The sequence below is a fragment of the Coturnix japonica genome, chromosome 8, assembly GCF_001577835.2.
Source record: "Coturnix japonica isolate 7356 chromosome 8, Coturnix japonica 2.1, whole genome shotgun sequence".
Classification (NCBI taxonomy): domain Eukaryota; kingdom Metazoa; phylum Chordata; class Aves; order Galliformes; family Phasianidae; genus Coturnix; species Coturnix japonica.
This window is the reverse complement of record NC_029523.1, coordinates 25,065,635-25,087,761: the sequence shown is the minus strand read 5'-3', so window position 1 is coordinate 25,087,761 and position 22,127 is coordinate 25,065,635. Positions and strand designations below refer to the sequence as shown.

Genomic DNA, 22,127 nt, shown 5'->3' with positions numbered 1-22,127 from the left:
TGCGCTCACAGATGTGCACAAAGCTGAGGACAGAGACTCTCCGTGGGGATCCCACGTGTCCCTGAGCAGCAGGCAGAGCTGTGCCTCATTTCAGCAGCCTCCAGCACTCCAACCCACACCATCAGCTCCGCTCTGACTCCAGCTGCACCTTGCTTGTGGCCCTGACCCACAGCCCAAGCCTTGCTGTGTTGGGAACCGACCGAGCCACCCTCAATGGGAGGACCCACACCTCAGTGGGGTCGGCTGTGGCTGTGGGAGGTGAAGGGCACCACAAAGGGATGCCCCCGGCCGCTAATTCCATGCCAGAAACAACACAAGCACTCTGCTTGTGAACTTCCTAAACTCCTCCACTCCCCTCCAACTTCCCCATCCTCCAAGGAGCAGTGCATAAACACAGAGCAGAATGGTTCAGAGCTCTGCAGTTTCACTGGGATGCAGTGCTGCTTTTCTTTGCCCACTCATTCCCTCTGAAATGCATTGTTTCTGACTTTTCTGTCTGCTGCAGATGCAGGGAGGTTCACAGGAGTGACTCAAGGAGCCCTTTGCAGGGAGCTGCACACCAACATACAACATCTGTCACCCTGTGCCACCAATCGTTGTCCTGAAACTTGAACTCCTCCTGGTGTCCATACATCATCCTGCACCCTCACCTCCACCCAGTACCAGCTCCTGAGCCTTCCTGTTAACCCACCCTCCTCCTCCTCATCCATGTGGCTCTGCCCCTCCCCAGCCCCAGCTCAGGTTTGCTGGCCCCAATCCTCCCAGATCTCATTTTTTTGTTACAATAAGGGCAGTGAGGCGCTGGCACAAGGTGCCCAGAGAGCTGCTGGGTGCAGCATTCACCAACCCCAGCAGAACAAACCATCACCCCAAGTGCCCAAATGACCCTGGCAGCACTGTACCCGGCTCCTGGCACCGAGGCTGGGACAAGAAACCTGAGATCTGGTGCTTCTTTCCACTCCTGGGAGCATTTCCACTCCTTGAACGTCTTACTTTTTGCTCGAGATGTATTTTCATTTCTGGGCGGTGGAAACTGTGTGTAGAAATCAGATATTGCCTAATGTAAAGTTGGAGTAAAGATTAAAAAACGCATACAACTGGTGAGACATCTGGATCTGATTGGGCTCCTTGGGGACAGCAGCCGACAGCCTGAGCCTGAGGAGAAGCAAAGAGAGCAGTGGTAATTTTTCATGCAAATACTCAGAAGCTCGGAGGGGCTGAGGCTCTGCAAACACCTCCATTGCCCAGTGAGAGCAGCATGGGCTGAGCACACTGCTCTGCTGCTGCAGGCAGCCCTTGGCTTGGAAGGAACACGCCATAATCCAGCCCCAGGGTAAAGGTACCAATAACCAAACCTGGTAGCTTCAAATGCAGCTCTCCCTTGGAGCAACGTGAGTTATCCATCCTAGCAATTGTACGATGCAAATGTAAATTCTCCTTTTGTCTCTCAGAACGTTTTATAATCACCCATTTACATCGTTTCCAAGTTATTAGCTGGCTGAGAGATCAAATGTTTCCACACCGTATTTGTCCCTCCAGAAGCTGTCAAGCAGATTTAGGCTTTGAGTGCTCAGAAGCCAAGCGGCTCCTGGATTAATTTGGGCACTGGCAAACCGATTCATTTAGCAACAGGACCCAGCAGCGTCCGCATTAACGACGCCTGACACGGTGTGGAAGCAGCATCCTTCATTAGAGCCCCAATGCTTCACTCACACAATGACAAACCTCCACTGCAGGTTAACGAGGGAAGAGGGGAGCAGCACTCCAGAGGGTTACACGTGGGCAGCACCACCCAGAGAAGGCTGATGGCAATGACTGCCAATTGAAAAGCGGTTCCTCTCCAGACCCAACCAGGCATCCTTTCTGACAGAGGTCAAAGTCCCAAGCAGAGCACCATGCTCACACCTTGGACATGGCCTGGATTGCAGTCTCCCTTTTACACCTTTCTGTGCATGAGGGTGTAAGCAATGAGCATGGGCTGCACCACACTGAACTTCCCCTTCACACACAGACCGGGTCAAATTCAGTGCTTTTTCCTTTTTCTTCCCTGCATGCAAAAGCTGCAGTGTTTGCAGGGGTTTTGCATTTCTTCATTGAGAGGCATGCATTCCCACCAGCACACAACTGCTTAGGACCAGAGCTCCAGCAGCAGGGCTGAGTCGCACCACGAGCAGCAGCAAGGCTGGGGGGGGGCTTAGGTTTTAACATGCCTCAAAACAGATGGCTGCCCCGTCCCCGGAGGTATTCAAGGCCAGGCTGGATGGGGCCCAGGCAAACCCCATGGCAGAAGTTGGAACCGGGTGGGCTTTAAGATCCCTTCCAACCCAAACCAATCTGTGATTCCATGAAAACAGCTCTGCCAGCAAAGCTGTTAGCGTGGATTTAGCAGAAGGTCTGCTTGTCAGAAGAGACACCTCACCTCTGTACAGAAGATGAGATAAAGAGCTTTTTGTCAGCACATCTGCATCAACCTCAGAAGTTTTGCTGGCAGCGCTGTGCCGAGGGCAAAGGTGGGATGCTTCACATTCCTGGAAAACAGAGCAGTTCCCTCAGGGCTGCCCAGGAACCCAGCCTGAATTTCAGCTGTGTGGGCAGTGTTCCCTGCACCATCCAGTCCAGCCAGGGCTTGGATGACAAAGACACACAAAGCAGAAGAGGGAAAACCCCCTAACACTGCTCCTACCAATACAACTACTTCTATTAACATCATTTAACAGCCTAAGGAAAGGGGAGATTGAGCTGGGTTTACCTGCCCAAGTCCCTGTGCTGGAGGGCATCACGTTGGCAGCTGAGGGCACCACAAGCTCACCTTGTCTTCCCCAGCACAATAACAGTGGGCTGGGATGGGAGCAGGATGGAAGCACGGACAGGACAGCCGGCAGTGAGGGCAGGGAGCTGCACTGGCACTCAGCAGCTACAGCTGTTTTCAAAGTCACCCTTCTCCGTGCCCTTGGAAAAGACTCTGTGCGTTAATGCATGAAGCTGTTGATCATCACAAGGATCTAGCTATTCAACCAAACAACCTCATCAAAACAGTCTTTTGGTCTTCAAAAGGAGCCCATCACGGTGCAAGAAAATAAAAGAACACTGAACAGTAATTGTAGCTCATACCACTTTAATATCCTGCAATGACTGTTAGTGCTTATTTCTTGGGGGAGGGTGTGTTGTGGGTTTTTTTTCTTATACAGATAGCAAGGCAAATAGAGAGCAATGTACAGAACTCGTTTTGAAAGGGAAAAAATCCACGAGTGAAAAACACTCGGTGTTAATGCACGTCTATTGCTGATTGAGAGACAGCAGATTTTAGAGACAACACATTAACAAGGGCAAAGTGCGCTTCTTTTCCAGGAAAGTGTCCAAAATAGAGACTACATTCATCAGATATTCGGGGAGTTGGGATCTTTGTTATTTCTAGAGCCTTTTGTTTAAGCAGAGGAAAAAAGAATTACATATGCTAACCCAAAAGGCTGCGCTAACGAGCACCATACCAACGTGCCAGCAGTGCTGTGTGACGCAGAAAAGCAGCACAGCAATGTGCACACACAGTGTTGACAGGAGCTGGTTTTTATTGTCTATCTGTAGCGGGCAGTGTTCTTAAATACACAGATAAAATTAATATTCCTTTTATAGCAACAGACCCGACAATAAAAGAGGCGACGGGCTGGCTTCCTTCCCTTGGTGCCAGGATGAGCCTTTATGTTATAACAGTGGGACCGGTGCGGCCGGTTCTTTCATGGAGCTGTGAGAGTTTCAGTGCAATAGAAATGAGAGGAGCCAGCATGACCTGCAAGAGGGGAGAGACGGCTCAGGATGGGGGGCAGAGCACCGCACGCAGCCTGTGCGCATCGCCTCCACCACCCACATTTTTTATGCCTGTGCCAAAAACTGCAAGCCGTGCACAAAGAGTTCTGTTTGCTGGGGGACAGAAAATGAGGATTCTTTCAGTATTAGGTGATGCACAGAAATGAGCTTATCCCGAGTGAAGCAAGGTTTTGCCCAGAAGGTCAGTTCAGGTTGGAAAGTGTCTTTCCACACCCAGAATCAGCCACAGATGTAATGTAAACAGGAAAACTAATGTGCGAGTGCAAAAGCAGCTGTGAGAGATTCTGAATAAGTAATGCTTGATCCACACAGAGCTTTTTTAAGGGGATTGAAGATATCAAAGCCTTTGCTTCCAAAACACCCAGCACGTGGCTTTAAGCAAAGCAGTACTAAGTAAAGATCCGTGCTTTTAGTAAGGCTGTGAGCCAGCGATGCCATGACTCAGATGTAACACCTACCTGCGGGTCTTCATGGATCTTCTTAGCATCCTTCTCATAGCTGTCGATGTAGAGCCGCACAGTCGCTCCAGCGCTGCCGGTGCCACTCAGCCGGAAGATGATACGAGAGCCATCGGAGAAGATGAGCCGCAGGCCCTGGGGAGGGAGAAGCAGAGCTGCTCAGCCACACGCTCTCTGGGTACACAGGCAGTGCCCGTGGCACCCAGCCCAGCCCTGATCCAAGCAGCCTCCAGCTCTTCCCTCTCTTAGCATCCCCTCCAAGGCAGCCACTCCCATCACAAAGGCCAAGATCCCATTGGCCAACACCGGAGAGAAAAACCCTTTCCAAGGGTCAAATGCACCCCTTGGCTTCATAGAAAGGGCAGATGCAATGGACGAAGATGCCCAATATTCAGCACTCAGAGGCCGTGGCCAGCCCCAGCAGCACTGTGCCCACCTGGTTTCTGGAGACGCTTCCATCCACGGGATCGTTGTACTCAAAGTTATCGGCTTTCTCAACAGTGTAGACTTTGTCACCAGCTGATAACTGCTTCCCCACAAAGGAGCGGTCAAACATCACAGTCTCCAAATCCTTCATCATTTTACCAGCTGCATCTGCATCCACCTCCTCATAGTCGTATCTACAACAGTCCCCATAAAAACAAAGATTAGGAAGGTCTGTAATTAGCAGCAGTGTTCTGCTATGTCCTTGTTTAATAACGATATGATCAGCCCCATGTTTTCTACTCATACTGGAGACAAGGACCAGAAGTAAGGAGAGGATATACGCAGCGGTATGTGGGTGCAGCACTAATCTGTGGGATACACAGCAACCTATCTCAGATACATCTAAGACTGAGGTAGATGGAGGACCAGATTCCAGCAACACTGGCTGTAAAGCATTTATCCCAATTCCTCTGATAGGATCTCAACAGGCTCCTCTTGATTGATAACAGTTCTGCCTGAGCACCTCAGTGTGTCCCCACAGCAAAGCAAAGGTGTGATTGCAGCATATGATAACAGTCAGTGCCAGCTCTGATCTAGCTAACGTAAGTAAGAGAAGCAGAAAGAGCAGCCACTCCAGCACATGCACAGACGAGGACCTGAGACCTGGTACTCCGATTGCCAGTGTGATTTGCACACCTAGCCAGACAGAGCATGCACAGGCTTGTTAGTGGCCTGCCACTGCACCCAGCCTGCTATGCAGACATACCTCTGGTGCTTGAAGACTACCTTTTTATACTAGATTTTGGCATTTTTTCCGTAGCTTTAAATGCCTTAGATGTATGCTGGCTTTGTAGGATGGAAATAATAAAAAGGAAAAGGCAGGTTCTTACATTTGGCAATTGGAAACAGAAATTTCACAGAGGTCTGCCAAAGTGAAAGATTTCTACCTCCTGCTCTCACTGCAGGTAGCATCCCCCTCTTCTGCTCAGTGCAGGTCAGTTCTGCTTTTTCATCTCCTGTGTCTATAGTAGAGTAAATTAAAGAGTATTTTGGAACTGGAAAGAAATCCAACCAGGTAAAAAGCTGCCCAGGAGCTGGGTGCCCATTCAGTGAGGCAAAGCCATCACTCAAGATATTACAAACCGATTTGTATGATGTAAACTAAAGAAGCAGACTGTTCTAAAAGCAGGAAAAATTCTTGCAAGAAAAGATCTCTATTAAATAAAAAACAAAAAAGCTTACCTATTGGATATAAGAATTGCACAACCTTCACAGAGTTTGATACTGAATAAATTGTATTCAGAGTAACAAATTCTAAACTGGACGCCATGAAAGGTTAAGGTGAATACCCACAGGTTTATTGGACCCAGAGAAGCTGCACAAACCAGACAGGGAGCCTCAAACCACTGAAACTCCACAGAAAGAGCAAGTGCAACAAGGCAGAAACTGCTGTGGTAGCAAGGCTGGTGCTGCTGATGCTCAGGTTACTGAGCTCCTCCACAAGGGCTCATCCTTGGTCGGCCACAGGGCGGACAGAAGGACGAGGTGCCCGGAGCACTTCCTCACCTGGTGAAGAAGTTCCTGCCATACTTCTGCCAGTGATCCTTCATGATGTCCTCCACGCTCTGCTTGCGGGCAGCCAGGATGGACAGCCAGGCCAGGACAGCCCAGAGCCCATCCTTCTCACGGATGTGGTCAGAGCCTGCAGAGAGTCACAGCACAGACATGTCACATCGTCCTCCTCCTGCCAGGCCAGAGCCTGAGCACAGCTCTGCTTCACCTCCGCTCCTCCACCAAGCTGGCAGTAGTACAGCTCCACAAATGGAAGGCATTTCACAAGCTGGATGCTTGTGGGTTGTTAAAGCAGTTCAAGATATCATCTGCTTTCAGCTATAGCCCAAATAAAACACTCAGTTCCCTTTAAGACACACTCATTACTCACAGATCCTTCATTCTGTTCCCAAGGAAGCAATGGGGAATGTGCACTAAAAAGGTCATTGAAATAAATAAATAAATAAATAGGCAAATGCAAAGGAGCAGCTCGAGAACTACCATCAGCATCTCTGAGCAGCTGTCACTCGTTGTCTGTCAAATCAGTATACCCTGATGGTGCAGACACTGGCTGAGCACCAAGAGAAATGCCAGCCCTCGCTAAGGAAGCCAAACCCTAACGGCTCCAAGACTGCAGGGTGCTGGGGAACATGGCAAACACATGGGCAGCAGCGTGAGGACTTCATTCACACAGGAAGATCAATTCAACCCAGCCCCAAACACCAGAGTTCAGTGTGGGATCCAAGAGCAGCCAGAGCACACCCAATCCAGCCTACACCTTCCTGCCTGGTTAGCTCAGTGCTGGGCTCAATGCACAGCTTCTGGGTTTTATCCTTTGGGCTCTGGAAAACATCCAGGTTAGTATTACCAAAACCCCAAGGAGCCGGGGCACACCTGCCAATGGAGAGAGTTGGCCAGAGCCACCATTTCACCCCCCAAAGAATCAGCTGGGGCCATGCGGTGCGAGACACAAACCCCACATTGTGGATGCGGTGGTAAATTATCCTCACAGCCCTGCACAGCTGAGAGCTGCACAGAGGTGATGGAGAGGAATGCTAAATAAACAGGAGTCCCATGTGATGTATCAACTTATTGCTGGAATAAAACACCCCAGAAAGCAAGCAGGAATTCTGTCACGTCGCATTACTCTAATTGCTGCTGGACTCTGGTCCCGCCGGGTCGCAGTTTGTTTCAATTTTTACTGGGTCTCTTTGGCTGCTCTTTCACCTTGCTCCCATTCAGCACTCACACTGTCAGACTCCAAACAACTCCTCATTAAGTTGCTATCGAACAACCTCCCTCATCCCAATTCATTCTTTAAAGGGCCTTTCCCAGACAGGCAAACGCCCTCTGCATTGCAGGGAGCCCAGCACAGGCTGCCCCAGCTCCTTCACAGTATTCCCCCAAAAGCCACCCCAAGATGCAGCCCAGGTGTGATGCAGCACAGCCAAAACACCCAACCTCCCTCTCAGCCCCATTGCAAGTGGTTTCAGTCACTTTTATTGGCGATGTAGTCGCCTACCAACCATGGGCTGGAGAGAAACCATGAGCTCATGGCACATGCGACAGAAGATGGAAGCAATTTCAGAGAGCTGCTCGTTAGAGCCCAGCTCCTATCAGCAGCTCCATGAATCATTTGCTGCTGTTGTTTGTATTTTCTAAATGCTGAGCCACTCTCATCAGCTAAAGGCTGCAACATAAACTTAACGCATGCTGAAACCATTCGGGGCTAAACTCCAAAATCTTTCTATGCTCACATTTACCCTCAAGATATCTTTACAAAGATACCATGTTATCCAAAACTCCCCTTTTGTTCCACACTGGGGCCTAATTCTGTTGATTAGAATAGCATTTGATTGCAAAGTTTTGTCCTGGTGACTTCTTCAGCCTCATGGCCAGCAGCCTCCAGCCAGTCTGCAGTGCCATGTCCTCAGCTACCAAAAAGCTGAGGTGGTAACATCTTGTGACCGAGATCCACAAAGCACTATATCTGGTATTTGAGGATTTGAAGCCAGTCCTGCTCCACGAAACACCTAAGAGCAGGCTAAAATATGAGGCGGTGGGATGGAAACATGCAAGGTTTGACCCCAATCATCCCACTTAGATCCCCCCCAAGGCCCGCACCTCTGGCTGCCCCACTGTCCTGAGGACTTCACACAACAGAACAACAAGATCTCAAGGACAAACCAGGCAAGACAAACCGTGGCCACGTTTCAGGCACGGCGTGGAGCCCGCACAAATAACAGCCGTGCATCACACGTGCACCCCTGGTGAATTCCTTAAGATGTCCGCTTTGTTTCTCAGTAACCCAATAACTTGCTTTGACTGTTCAAAGGCAAGTGTTAATTTAAACTTTATAAATCATACCTTGTTTTTAGAACAGGAAAATGAGGGCCCTATTAAGCTCGGAGATTTAATAGTGACCTGAAACCTTCCCTAATAAAACTGCATACTCCAAACCATATTTCTTTCCAGAAATGAAAACATTTAGAAGGTTTTCCTGGCCACCAAGAGTTGAAAAATACATTTAACGCTGCACTTAATCCCCAAAGACTCAATGACCAGGCTAGTAAAGAGGCCCTTAGACTTCCTGCATATCTCTTTATGCCTTCTGGAAAGAGAAGGAGCTTTTGCCTGACAGAACTCTGAGCATTGTGTAGGCTTTCAGCAGAGATTCTTGCAAGCTTTTTTGTTATATGATTTTAGAAGCATTAACCTCACGTGAAAGATAAACCCCAAATAAGCCAGCACAGTAAAGAACTACGAAGAGGAATCGTGCCTCCATTAGCAAGATCAGGAACACCTACTTACCAGTACCAAAACTTTCCTCTCCACACAGAGACAGTTTGTTTGCATCCATCAAGTTTCCAAAGAACTTCCAGCCAGTAGGAGTCTCATACAAAGCAATCTTTGTCGCGTGGGCCACCCTTCGAAGGCAAGAAGGCTACGTCACACACAGCTGGGCTCAGTGCACCCATGTCAAACACTGCAGCAGGAGCCCCAGACGTTACCACACATCTCCTGTGGGGTAACACTAAAAGCAGATCATGTCTCTGCTTTATTATTAAGAGCTGCTCTTTGTACAGCAATGCTGCATTTCATCCTGGTGTTACCTTCGGGGAGATAGTTGGGAAGAACATCTAAAGATAGATATACATATAAAGCTCTTCTAAACTGATTTGCTACTGTAGATGTCAAAGCATTTTGTAAATGAATTATCAGTAACACATTAAAATTAAAATTTAAAAGCACAAAGTATGGGGGGGATATATTTCCTTGGGGTTTATCCATAGAGAAGAGAGCCAAGTGCAGAACCCAGCCCTACCAAGTTCTCAAACAGGATTTAATGCATTAAACTTCAGTGACCCCAGAACTCAACCCACAGCAGCCAGAAGCGCTTTGCCCATGGGGCAGCCCACGCTCCCCACTGAGGACACGTGTCAGACACAGAAAAAGGCCAGTTGCTGCCTTGTGGTCACTGTGCACAGACGTAGGTGCTACCTGTCGAGGGCCCCGCTGGTGGGCATGCTGCGGGCAAAGCCACGGACCCCGGTCTGCTGGAAGTAAGGGATACTGAAAATGTTGGCAGCAATGACAGCGACGGAGTCAGAGGGGTTCACAAAGAAGCCGTGCTTCCCAAGAATCATGTTGCGGTCCTAATGAAGACAAGAGAAATAGCTCACGTCCCAGCTTTGTGCAAAGTGGCTGCAATGCAGAAATTGTGCCATTTTGCTGGCACAGCTTATAAACCCACGGACACGGATTTTTTACTGTACTGCACTAAATACAGCGTTTGGAAAAAGTTAAATCGCAACACCTCTACAGTATTTCAACATCCTGCTGGTTTTTCATAACCTTTAAAGCCATTTAAATACAGTTTGGACTCCATTATTTACACAGTAGTCAACTACTGCCAGCAGTTGTGAACTGCATCAAGTGGTTCCCATCTATCTGCAGTTACAGAAGGGAGAGGAGAAAAAAACCTTCACTTCCATCCTCCTCAGCCAACGTCCTCCCTTCCCCAACAGGGGGCAAAAAGATGAACACAGAGCGGCCCATTTACCCCATCTCCATCAAAGGCAGCTCCAAAGTCGTACTCTCCTGTCTTCATGGTCTGGACCAGATCAGCAGCATAGGTCAGGTTGGGGTCAGGATGGTGGCCACCAAAGTCCTCCAGTGGGGTGCAGTTCACCGCAGAGTTTGCTGGTGCTCCCAGCTCCTCACACAGGATCTTCTTCACATAAGGGCCCACAACTGCCATAGGAAAATGTGGGAAGGATGAAATCAAGCACAGGGTAAAGAAGAACTTACACCTCATACACTGAGATATTAGAATGACACGAAGACAAACTGCACGTCTTATTCACAGCAATCGAGCAGCACAACAGGACTTACTGCTCTCAAACACCAGTAACAAAAAAGTGAGGAAAAACCTCCTCTGGGACGTAGGAGGCGAAACCCTACAGAGCAGCAAAGCCCAGCCCACCCGTACCTCCATGCATTGCATCGATGCGAATCTTGAGGTGGTTTTTCCCCGAGAGCAGTTCCTTTAATGCATTGAAGTCAAAGATGCTCCTCAGCATATTGGCATAAGCTTCTACAGAGTCCACAATTTCCACTGGAGAAGAAAAAAAGAAAAGTAGAAACTACCTCTGACAACCTGAACTGTCTGCAGAAAAGCAGTTTTGGTACATGAGCCACTGTGCTGACAGTCCTCAGTGCAAAGGGCCAGGGCTCAGCACAGAGCCTTTAAACATCCCATAGAATCATTTCATAAAGATGATGATGATATTCCTGTATTAAGAAACATTTGGTTATGGGCTGCCACTGCTAATGGGATTACAGACCAAACAGACCAGCAAAATCCTGAAGACAAACATCTTCCTCAGTTCCCTGCTAGTCACAGACTCCAGCCACAGCCTCAGCTCCCCAGATACCCTTTGAGAAGTTTCCATTCCACTCCAGTTATGTGTAGAGTGGGATTAGAGGAAACAAAAATACATATAAAAACAGACTTTCAACCTCCACCAAAGTCGGCATGAATTGTGCATGTGATAGCCCTAAAAAGTTGCATCTTTGCAACTAATGGGCCACATGAACAGAAACAATATAATTAAAATATCTAGACAAGGTGAGATAAAGTCAAAAAATAAAATAAATAAATCCACCATGACCAGAACAGATATTCTTGCTTGGATTATTCAGCAGGTGAGAAGGGAAGGTCAGACCATGTGCCCTTCAAAGCACTTAGCGTCCTTGTCCTGCAGAGGCACATGCCAGCTTCACCTAAAAGGAAACTTCCCAAGGGGAAGAGCAGATATGTACCTGTAAAGGGTTTAAATTTGTTCTCCAAATCAAACTGCTGTTTTCCAATGGTACTCAGGTCCACCTTGAGATCTGGGCAGATCGCATACTCTTCAATTTTTTTGCTAATTTGGAAAATTTTGTCCGTGATCCCTTCTGGAGCAGGACCTACAAGGTATAATGGGTGAGGGGAGAGAAGAAAGAAACAGAGTGTGAGAGAAGAGCTCTGCAGAGGTACATCAGAAGGCCTGGGAGTGCCTCAGTAAGAGAGAGGAATATCAGTGAGCAAATCGATCACTCTGGATGTGGTCTCAAGGAAGATGCTCTGGGTTCTGCTGCTGGAGCAGGGGTTGGACCAGATGGACCTAGAGGTTCCTGCCAACTTCAACCACACTAATTCCATGTTTGGGGAAACCCACTGCTCGGGCCACTCACTGAACATCTGTGATGTTAAAACAATTACATTGGGTTCTTTGTTGCCAACACAAGGCGAGTCGAGCAGAAACGAAGCAAACAAGAATCATCTAAGCAACTTTACCTCCATTGGCTGTATTGAATTTAATCCCAAAATCTCCATTGGGCCCACCAGGGTTGTGGCTGGCCGTCAGAATGATGCCGCCGATGGCTTTGATTTTCCTGATGATGCAGGACACTGCTGGGGTGGAGAGAATGCCGTTCTGCCCAATGACCAAGCGGCCAATCTGAAAATTAAAGGGCAGAACAAACTACTTTGAGACTCAAATTCTGAATACAGCCAAAGCACCAAACAACCCAACACCAACAACAGGTAAAGCAGAGCCTTGCCAGTTGCACCTGGATGACAGAGGTCCTGAAGCAAACAGTCTGAACCTCGGAGGCTGCAAGCTCTCTGCTATATAACTTGAAGGTCACCATCCGACCCTGCTCTGTTGTGCCTTTTTAGCATTTTTGCTTATGAAGGCTGGAAATGGCAGCCTGCACCAAAGAGCAGAGCTTTCCAGAGGCATCTACACAAAGCAAAAAAACCTTTGCCTGTGGTCTCGAACATTGCTTTCAAAAGACACAATAGGACTGAGAGAAGCCAAAGCAAAACAAAAGTCGATCATCATCACTGCTCCCACGGGACCACATGCAGATTCTCTCACTCTCAGCGGGTAACGCACCTCCCTGCCATAAATGCGGTAATATCACTGAGATTAAATCCAGACCAATGTGCTAAGCAGCACAAGGTAATCAGGATCCAGTTGCTGGGGTTCATGTAGTAAAACAGAAGATAAATGTTTTTCTGGGAGAACATGCCCCTTTCCATAGCCCCCAAATGAGGTGATAGAGATTTAAAAATACACCAGACCACTCTCCATCAGCCAAGGAGATTAGACTTTGAATACAGCTGAGAAAAGAGGAGGAATTTCATTCAAAGGCAAGAGCGACCAGAAGACAAAAGCCAGCCTGCCCAGCCTGGAGGCCCCTTGTGGTGCTAAGCTGGCTCTGTGGGATGGCTGCCATGCCTGCCAGTGGCAATGCAGGGCACTAAGCTCCTGTGCTGCCCTTTGGTTACTGCACACCATGGCTGCCAGGCAAGCTTGGAGCTGAGACATCCATGTCTCCAGCAAGCCATGGGCAGACCTGAAACAGCAGCTTAGAAACCCAGTGCAAGTGCCCTCCTACCAGTTGGTCAGAGTATCGCTGCCCTTATAGTACCCAACCATCTAGATCACAGGATGCATTATGCCAAACATCAAATGTGTAGCAGCCTGATCTATATGGGTTTGGCTTTCTCTGTGTTTCATGCCTTGTTTCATCAAGGACCTCGGATGGGTCCCCTCCACACCCCAGTAACACAGACTGATGCTTCTGGTGTTCTTCACACCAAAACCATGTTTTCACAGAATCACAGAATGACCTAGGTTGGAAGGGACCTCAAGGATCATGAAAGTTCCGACCCCCCTGCCTGGCAGGGCCACCATACTTCCACACCAAGGCAAGTTTTCCAGGCCAAGGATGCTGGTCATAAAGCTCCAAACAGCCCAAACTGTGCAGTATAGCCCTGAACACAGACCTTCCCAAGTGCCCTTCATGTTAAGCTGGCAAATAACCTTGGACACTTCTTTAACCCCATAACTGGCATTTAAAGCAGACAACGTGCATCGTGCTCCCCTGGCACAGTAAGTGTGCCCAGTGCTACTCAGCAATCCTGCTGATCCTGCATCTGCGGAGCTGACAGCACCTGCCTCTGGCACACGCCAACACACTTTTGCAGTTCCAAAACACAACATGCATGCCTTCCCTCCTGGCTTTTTATAGTCAAACACATCCTCAGACTCATCTCTCCTCCTCTAAAGAGCAAGGTTAGTGCAAAACTGATTAACAAAGCCCCAGGCTTTAGCCAGACTACACAGAAATAAGTAACAAAAAACACCAAACTCAACAGCAAAATTAATTTTCAGCCAGGTATGGGACGCAATACTGGAAAGAAATGCAGCAGAGAAGTCTCAGCTGATGCAGATCAGCTTAATCTCATCTTCACCAGCAGGAAACCCGTCCTGATGTGGAGAAGCCCAGGCAGCAGGCCTTGCTCTTGCTTTGTGCCTATTTTCCAGCTCTTTGATTTAAGAGGAACACATTCATTTGCAATGCCAAAGGATTTTTCTTTTCCAGCTGGAAAACATGTTAATTTAGAAAACATCTATCTCTCTCCTCTGATTCGGTTGCTCATTACAAATCACCCCGTTGTGATCGGATAAGCTTTTCTGTCAAACACATTCCCATAACCCAGATCTCTTAGTGTAAAGTTTTGCTCTGCGTTAAAATGCAGAACAGACAGCAAAGCCTTTTCTTCTTCAAAAGCAACAGGAAACACAGATACAACCCCAGAGCCCAAGAGAACTGTGGTGCTTCAGCCATGACCTGCTGCAAACAGCCCTGGCTCTTCTGCTTCCCACACAACCAGAGATCATTGTACAGGTTTCCACTCACCACTAACTTTCTTTAAACAATAATTAAATAGTAATTTCAGTAATAGCATTTTGATGGAAAATCAGACTGGTATCTGTTAGCAGCTGAATAAAATCTATGGGGAAATTCAATCTCCCACTGACTGATTTGTTTTGGTTTTCTGCATTTATCCGCTATACAACCATAGGAATTTAGTCATCTAGCATTTACCAACCCCGTTGGCAGCAGCCATTTGGACTATCAGTTCCACTGCAGCCTTATTAAGGTACCTTCCATCACCTCCAACTACCATAGATGATCCTTGTCGATCTCTTAGGTCTATGGAAAAAAATATACTCTGGATAAAGTTCTGCAAATAGTTCAATTTGGATTCGAAACAATAGGTCTTCCTCCGTAACCCGCTGGTTCCTGGTTTCTGATCGCTGTAGGGAGCTGTTGGCACGGTCAGCAGAGGCAGAGGAGCAGCTTCCATGTTCTTTTTTCAAATAAATGCATTTAAGAAGTAAACTATGATTAAATACAAAAGAAAAATAATATATATATTTTTTAAATGTATCAGTCTTGCCACCAGCAATGGCACACCTACGGGACAGGAGCTCAGCAAAGCTGCGGAGCGCCCAAAAATAGCTCCTTGTACGTCGAACTGAACACGGCTCCTGTAACTGAAGATGTTGCTCCGCACTTGCAGTGGAGGATCAATGTCATGGAGAACACAGGAGCCCACGCTGCCCTCCCAGCACTCAGCAAAAGGTGATTTCTGCCTCCTTCTCCACCTTCTGCTCCCTGCAGGTACAGCCGCTCGCCATTCTGTGCTATCTCTGCCGGCACTGTCCGTCCTCCTGTTGCTCCGTCAGCTCAGCAGCCGCTCACACACACGGATGCGCTGCCCAGCATTTTTGCCAGCCCAGCAGATCTGCGTGGCCCTGAAGGAAAAGCCTCCCGCGGGCACGGCAGCATTTTGCAGCCTCCAGCGAGCTAAAGGTCACTCTTAAAATGGAAAGCAATGGATCTGTTACCCACACTTTGCTTACACGAGTCCCACTCTGACACCCTGACCGCCCCGGCGCCAGCCACCCCTAAATAACAGGACATGGTCTGCAGTGCACAACCAGTCAGCCTCTGCTTAACTAGGAGAAATCCATGAACAGCTAAAACATTGCTAAAGCACTGCTTACAACTGAACACCCACACGAGTCCTACCCTGGGCACTATGCATGATAGAAGTTATCAGAAAAAAAACCCAAACTTTCAAACTGGAACACAGCTTACGACTAAGCCATTAATTCTGGAAAATCCTATGCCCAGCAGAGACCCAAATACAACAAGTTATTATGAGGCATCATCTCCCTCAGCCTCAAATGTTCTCCCCTTTAATGATACTCAGCGTCCTCTGCCTGAGCTGCTGGCAGAATTCACACATATTTCTGGATAACCAAGGACCATACGCTTCCTAATGACTCATTCTGTCCCATTCTTAAGCAGAGGAGTAGAAAAGGAGTAGTGTACACAGCTGAACTGTGACGCTTTTGGGAGGGCTCCCACAGAACTGCTTCCTGACTGCTTTGCTCCAAACACTGACAGATTTTCTTCCAAGGGGGAACAAGACCCTCCTACGATAATCTTCACTTTAACTCCAACAGCACAACTGCCCGAACCACGCAGCCGGCAACAACCCATGTGCATATTACACGTATGTCTTTGTGCTGTTCCAGCATCCTGCAGCTGCAGTGCCTCCATTTCCATGCAAAGGCTGAGGTTTCCCTCTAGCGGCACAGAAAACAAAGCCCAGCTCCCAGAAAGAGCCTCCCTGGCAGGGAAAAGCCTGCGAGCACTTCCCTCCAGCCAAATTCTTTGCCCACACATTGGCTGGATGAGGAGCTAATGAAGTTTGCACGTATGGAGCAGAGGAACCAAACTCAGCATAGGGACAAAGGTGATAGTCACTGGTGCCATACTAAGATTCACAAAAATAAATACATTATTTCAAACAAAATACATAATCCAGCTGTAAGGCAGTACATGCAAAGCACAGGGATGACAGTGACATACCCGTGGAGCTTGTCTTTGGGGCATCCACCCAATCCCAGAGCTTTCCTTCAACACCTGCATCATTATTTGGGACAAACTGCAACACCAGCAATGGGCCAGCCAGGACAGAGGTAGACTTCAGCCCTGGGGAGGGGATGGCTCATTCAATTCATCACCTGAGTCTTTGCTCAGACATCTGCAATCACTTACAGGATGGAAAGGAATTCAGCAGGTCCTCTGATCCCTCCCCAAAGCTGCTGTGGGATCAAACATCCCCCAGGCACCCTCCAGAAAGCTCCTGCAGCCTGTTCTTGAAATCTCTGTCTCCAGGTGTGGTGCCAGAGCGGTCAGAAGCATCTTCCTGCAGCCTGTCCTACACCTCTCTCCCTGCAGCTTAAGTCCTCCTGAGCTGTCAGACAACAAACCTCCATAATCCTCCTTCTGACACTTTCCTTGCACATTAAAATAATCCTTTAACACAGAGGCGCACAGTATCCTCTCTTTCCTACAGGAAATAATCCCAATTTCCCAATTTCCTCAGTTTTCCCTTGTGGTCACACTTTGTAGGTCTCTAATTCCATATTTCCACTCCAAACAGCCAACCTGCCAGAGCAGAGCCATCTGCTCACGTAGGTTCCCATTCACTTTAGGCATGCAAGAGCAGAGACAAAGCTATGAACTAACTGTTGACTTTGGTTAATGATAAAAAGACAAACAAGGCTATTTTGAGAGAACCTGAATTTCAGTACAACACTGAAGCACACAATTCCTCCCTGGACTTGGTGTTGCCCCATCCCCTATCCCCACATGAGCTGTGACAATACCTTCTCTCATCCCACTCAGTCTTGTCTGTGACATTCAATAAAGAAAAAGAGAGAGGGAGGAGGAGACACGCACACTGTACAAAAGCCAAAAGGGATGTTTTATAGTTATTTCATGGTTTTCCTTTAGGACAGAAATGACATTTACCGAACTCTTTCCTGCCCCCTTCCTGCGTTGTTCCGTAATTACACTGCACCCCAATGAGGACCAGGAGAGAAGCCAGGTGGGTGGCAGAAAGCAGACACCAAGGAAAGAAGCAGGGCCAGGGATGGAGCTATATCCCACAGAAGTCTCCAGGTTTGCCACACAGGTAGGGGCTGATCCCCTTTGCCACAATAGGAGCACACAGCAACAATCACGATTGAGAAACCTTCCATCCAAAGGTCAGCTCCCTGGAGTGTGCCCACACCCGCCCATGGCCACAGGCTGCCCTTCCCCTGCTGCAAACAACAGCACACTTCCCATCCGTGGGATGGGGTGCCACCCCACAACAGGCACCATGTTCCTGTAAGACTTATTTTGCTGGGTTTCACTTACAGCAACACTATCCGAGAATGTCAGAATGGTGTTTGCTTTTATGGACAATTGCAGGACACAGCCAACAGTCTTTGTGGCCTACTCTTATCCCCAGTTCTGCAGAGGTGATGCTTCATACATCACCAGCATCTTGCACTATGGCTGTAAACACCCAGATAGCATCCACATCTTGATTCCTTCCACCCCTTTAGCTTTTCCCCTTCTTAGGACAATTCGGCTTATTTCTATGACACACTTCAGTTCATCATTTGAAGCATTAATCACTCCACTGATTAGTTCAGAGAGAACCACGACAAAAGAACACAAACCCATCAAATGTATTTCTTGATCCTGGTGCAGCTCAACCATAAGTTCAGCTCACCTACCCCAAACTTTACCAGGACAAAAGCATCAGACTGTAGGATCCTTACCAGCACAGGCAGAGCCAAGGTGGCTGCTTATGGCCATTGTCCCAGGAGATTACTGTTAAGCCCCTGTTAGTATGGATTTCAACTCTCTGTCTGCAGGATTTGCAAAGGTTAACTCAAAGCACCCTACTTCTTGCCTCCAGCTGGAGTTTCTGGAGTTATTATTCTAGAGTTTAATATTCCAAAAAGGCACTGAGCTCAGACAGTCTCATCACTGCCTTAATAGCCTCCAACTTAAAATCCAGGTAGGAGAAACAAGTGAGAGTGAGATGGGGGCTGCAGCGTCAGAAAGGGAACTGCAACAGAACACAAAGAAAATGAAGCAGAACTACCAAATTAAGCAAATAACGAGGTGCTGAGCAGTGCAACAGAATTCAAACATTTGGTTTCCCTGGAATAACTGAGTGGGGAAAAAGCTTAATAGCAGCTAAGCCAGGAAACCAAACTTTGCAGGGTAGCAAGCAGTATTTCTAGTACAGCATTGCTTATCCTGCAGCAGTGAAACAAATCCAGGGTAGAGTTTATTATGCAAAGCACTGCTCGGCATGTAAAGTACCTTCGAGCAATGTGTTGTAAGTGGACACTTCGCAGCGCCTGTCTCTCTTTGCAAAGGAACTGGGCACAATAAACTCATTAAGTGGCAGGTGACAACACTGGTGAACCATCCTGCTGCTGGGTACGATCTGAGATTTACAGCCTCAGTTCTGCAACTTGTGCACACCTTTGACTTAAAGCCGCAGTACGGCCACAGTTCTGTTCTGACAGGTGATGACAAAGAGAGGTTTTAAGCTTTATTCATGTAATTAAGGAGTTGGAATTACTAAGTGGGAATAACACAAAGGAAACCTGGCACAACAGACCAAAACAAAGCAGGAGGCTACGCCGGATGCCAACTGAGGATGGCAAAACCAACAGTGCCTGTGTTAGTTTACTTTTATAAATGCAACTTTATAAATAGGATAAACACTTCTTAACCACAGAAGTGCAAACTGAGCCGTTGCTATTCCAACACCAGCACTTAGGTGAATGCTAACTGTTCCAGAATGAAACAAAACTCAAACTCTCTTCAGCATCCTTACCCTTTACTTTGAAACTAACAACCATAAACTGCAGTCCTTGAGTTTCTCCTGTGGCACCTGAAGGACCACTCCACAAGATCTTAAATCCACTTAAAGTACTAATGCCATCACCTCTTTCTCCCCTAGGACCAAAAATATTGTTGTCCAGCACTTGCTTTGGCACAAGTGGTGGGTTGGCTGCTGAGACAAGTACATGTATCCCCATACAACACAGCCTGGTGATCACAAGCAAGAAGAAAAGCCATTAGAAAGGACAGTGAGCCCAGATTTATCTTTATTATTTCTTTACTCCCTGCAGATGAAGCAGTGCAGCACAGCAACCTGTGGCATTTTCTCACCATGGCTTACTATTTCTCAATACAAGATGCCTGAGCTTTGCACTGAGACCTGGCTGCTGGCATCAGAGCCCCCCCAGACCCAGAGAGAAGGCTGAGCTACTGCTGTGCAGGAAAGCACACACTGCACACAGGGGGCAGCAGGTTCCTGAGAACTCTGGGTTTCTTACACAGAATGGCTCACCATTCTCTTGGAAGGGTGGCTGACCTCCAGTTACTTCACATTTATTCTGATGAAACAGGATATTCGTAGGCATGTACTCAACTGCACTGCAGCAGCTATCAGGGAACCAGCATTCCTAATTAGAGAGACACCAGGAAGCAACAAGTATCCCCCAGTTCTTCCAAAATAGGATAGCAAATACACAGAAACTTATTAAAAACGGGCATTTTTCATTTAATAAAGAAACTCCCCATCCACCGCATTTCTTGGGACCTATTGGTTCTGCCATTCTTAAGTCTGGCAATGCAACATTCGTGTTTTACTAAGTGCTGAGCACTCTTTGGAGAAGAGATTTCTCCTACCACCCAATCCGACTCTCCCTTGGCACAGTGTGAGGCCATCACTTCTCATCCTATCCATTTTTGCTTGAAAAAAGCCTAACATCCTGTCTCAGGGCCACAGCTACTTGCTTGCTTTATAAATTAATGATTGTCAAGTAAAATTTCCCACTCCATACATCAGCATCTTGGTTCTTAACTCATTCATCGACTCTTCTCTCTCTCCTTCCTCTTTCCCATCTTGCCTTTCCAGGCTTTTCTCACTTCAGAGCCAATTATCTCCTAGCACTCTGAATCAATTTGGTCATAACACCACAAGGCAAATGCCCACCAGCCAGCAGGCCTCAGGACCTGCTGTGCTGAGCTCAGTGCTGCCATGCTGCACATACGTGAGCACCAGCACGATGTGAGTGGAGAGCTCTGAGCAAACAGCTCTCAGTTCCAGCCCGGTGCACCTTCAACCCCTTTCTTACTGCAGGGACTGAGGCACAGAACTGCCTGGAAGGCTGCCACAGCCCACCAGGGTGAGAGCCTACACAAACCAAGGCTTTGTCCCAGCGAACAAACCTCCCAGTCAGCTTATTCACAGGCATCCAAGGTGCTGTCAGGCTGCATGTTTCAGCTCCAACTCTCCTTAGAATAAATAAATAAACTGTGGCTGTGCCTTTCCCAACAGGAAAGGTTGTAGGAACCATCACTCACAGGTGCAGCTGGCAAGGCTGGTGCTCAGGGATATGGGACACACACCTAACACTGACCAGTCACCATGCATCACCGAAAGCAAATTTCTATATGGTCCAAAAAGGCAGTTATCTGCTTCTTTGTGCCATAAGGAAGCAGTGATCTCATATTTTGTTTTCTTCTTCTTCAGCCTAATAATCTGATTATTGCTGGAAAATTGAAGCAGGTAACAGGTTCCACCCTAACACCTGCCCCTAACCACTCAGCATCTTCTGCTTGCCCTGGGAAGCCTTGAGGCTTTGAGGGGAGCCCACTGCTGACAAGCAGGGGCCAGGTGGCCCAGAAGAGGAGGGCATTCTCCACTTGTTAAAGGCCAAGGGGTAGGAAAGGCCTTGGTCTCCACCCCAGCTGTCCCTGCTGGGCTAGCCCCGGGCTGACCAAGTGCTGCGATGAGTGACACGATGCAGCTTTGGTCTCAGCAGCACTGAGAGGGCACCCTGCTGCCCACCCAGCACATCTGGAGGGGAACTTAAAGCCCACCCAGTGCCCCCTGCTGTGGGCTGGGTGCCCCCACCAGCTCTGGCTGCCCAGGGCCCATCCAGAGCCTCAGGCACATCCAGGGATGGGGCACCCACAGCTCTGTGCAGCAGTGCTGGAGCCTCACCGCCCTCTGAGCCAATAACTCGCTCCCCACATCTGATCTGTTCAAGCCGTCCCCCCCGGCCTGTCATTAAAGGGTCACGAAGCCGCAGGTAATGCTGTCACCGGCATTTCCTGCCCCACCGGCCCGAGGCCACGCCGCGAGCCGCCCCAGCCCCGCGTACCCCGTTGGCAGCGGCGATGCGGACGATGATCTGGATGGCGTCCTTCATATAGAAGCGGCCGTCGCCCCCCACCACCAGCGTGGCCTCCTGCCGCTCTGCCGGGGGCACGGTGGCCAGGATGCTCTGGATGAAGTTCTCGGCGTAGTGGGCATTGTTTTGGAAAACGGTGACTCGTTTGCGCAGCCCGCTGGTGCCGGGCTTCTGGTCGGCGTACGCCTTGGTTTTCACCGTCTCGATGTGCACCATGGCCGGCCCGGGCTGCGAGTTCCGGGCGCGGCGGCAGCGGGTGCGGGGGGAGCCGGCCCCGCTCGCTCCCCGCCCCGCGCGGCTCAGCGCCGCCCGCCCCTTAAAGGCGCAGCGGGGACCGGGATGTCACGGCACCGACGGCGAAGGGACTTGGGGTCTCGGCAGGGAGAGA

At 48.6% G+C, this 22,127-nt stretch overlaps 1 protein-coding gene across 2 annotated transcripts; it reads right to left on the bottom strand.

The window, feature by feature from the left end:
- Nucleotides 1-3,098: 3,098 nt before the first annotated feature.
- PGM1 (phosphoglucomutase 1) lies at nt 3,099-22,097 on the bottom strand. Of its 2 annotated transcripts, none has more exons than XM_015870753.1 (11): nt 21,710-22,097; nt 12,100-12,262; nt 11,583-11,729; nt 10,750-10,875; nt 10,321-10,511; nt 9,759-9,913; nt 9,069-9,184; nt 6,273-6,408; nt 4,717-4,900; nt 4,281-4,415; nt 3,099-3,784 (listed from the first exon to the last, which is right to left on the bottom strand). In XM_015870753.1, the coding sequence occupies exons 1-11, from the start codon at nt 21,953-21,955 to the stop codon at nt 3,695-3,697; spliced, it is 1,689 nt and encodes a 562-aa protein (XP_015726239.1). In that variant the 5' UTR covers nt 21,956-22,097; the 3' UTR covers nt 3,099-3,694. The 2 variants fall into 2 exon arrangements, with proteins under 2 accessions (XP_015726239.1, XP_015726238.1); XM_015870752.1 differs by lacking the exon at nt 21,710-22,097 and adding an exon at nt 14,710-15,057.
- Between the last annotated feature and the right edge of the window lie 30 nt (nt 22,098-22,127).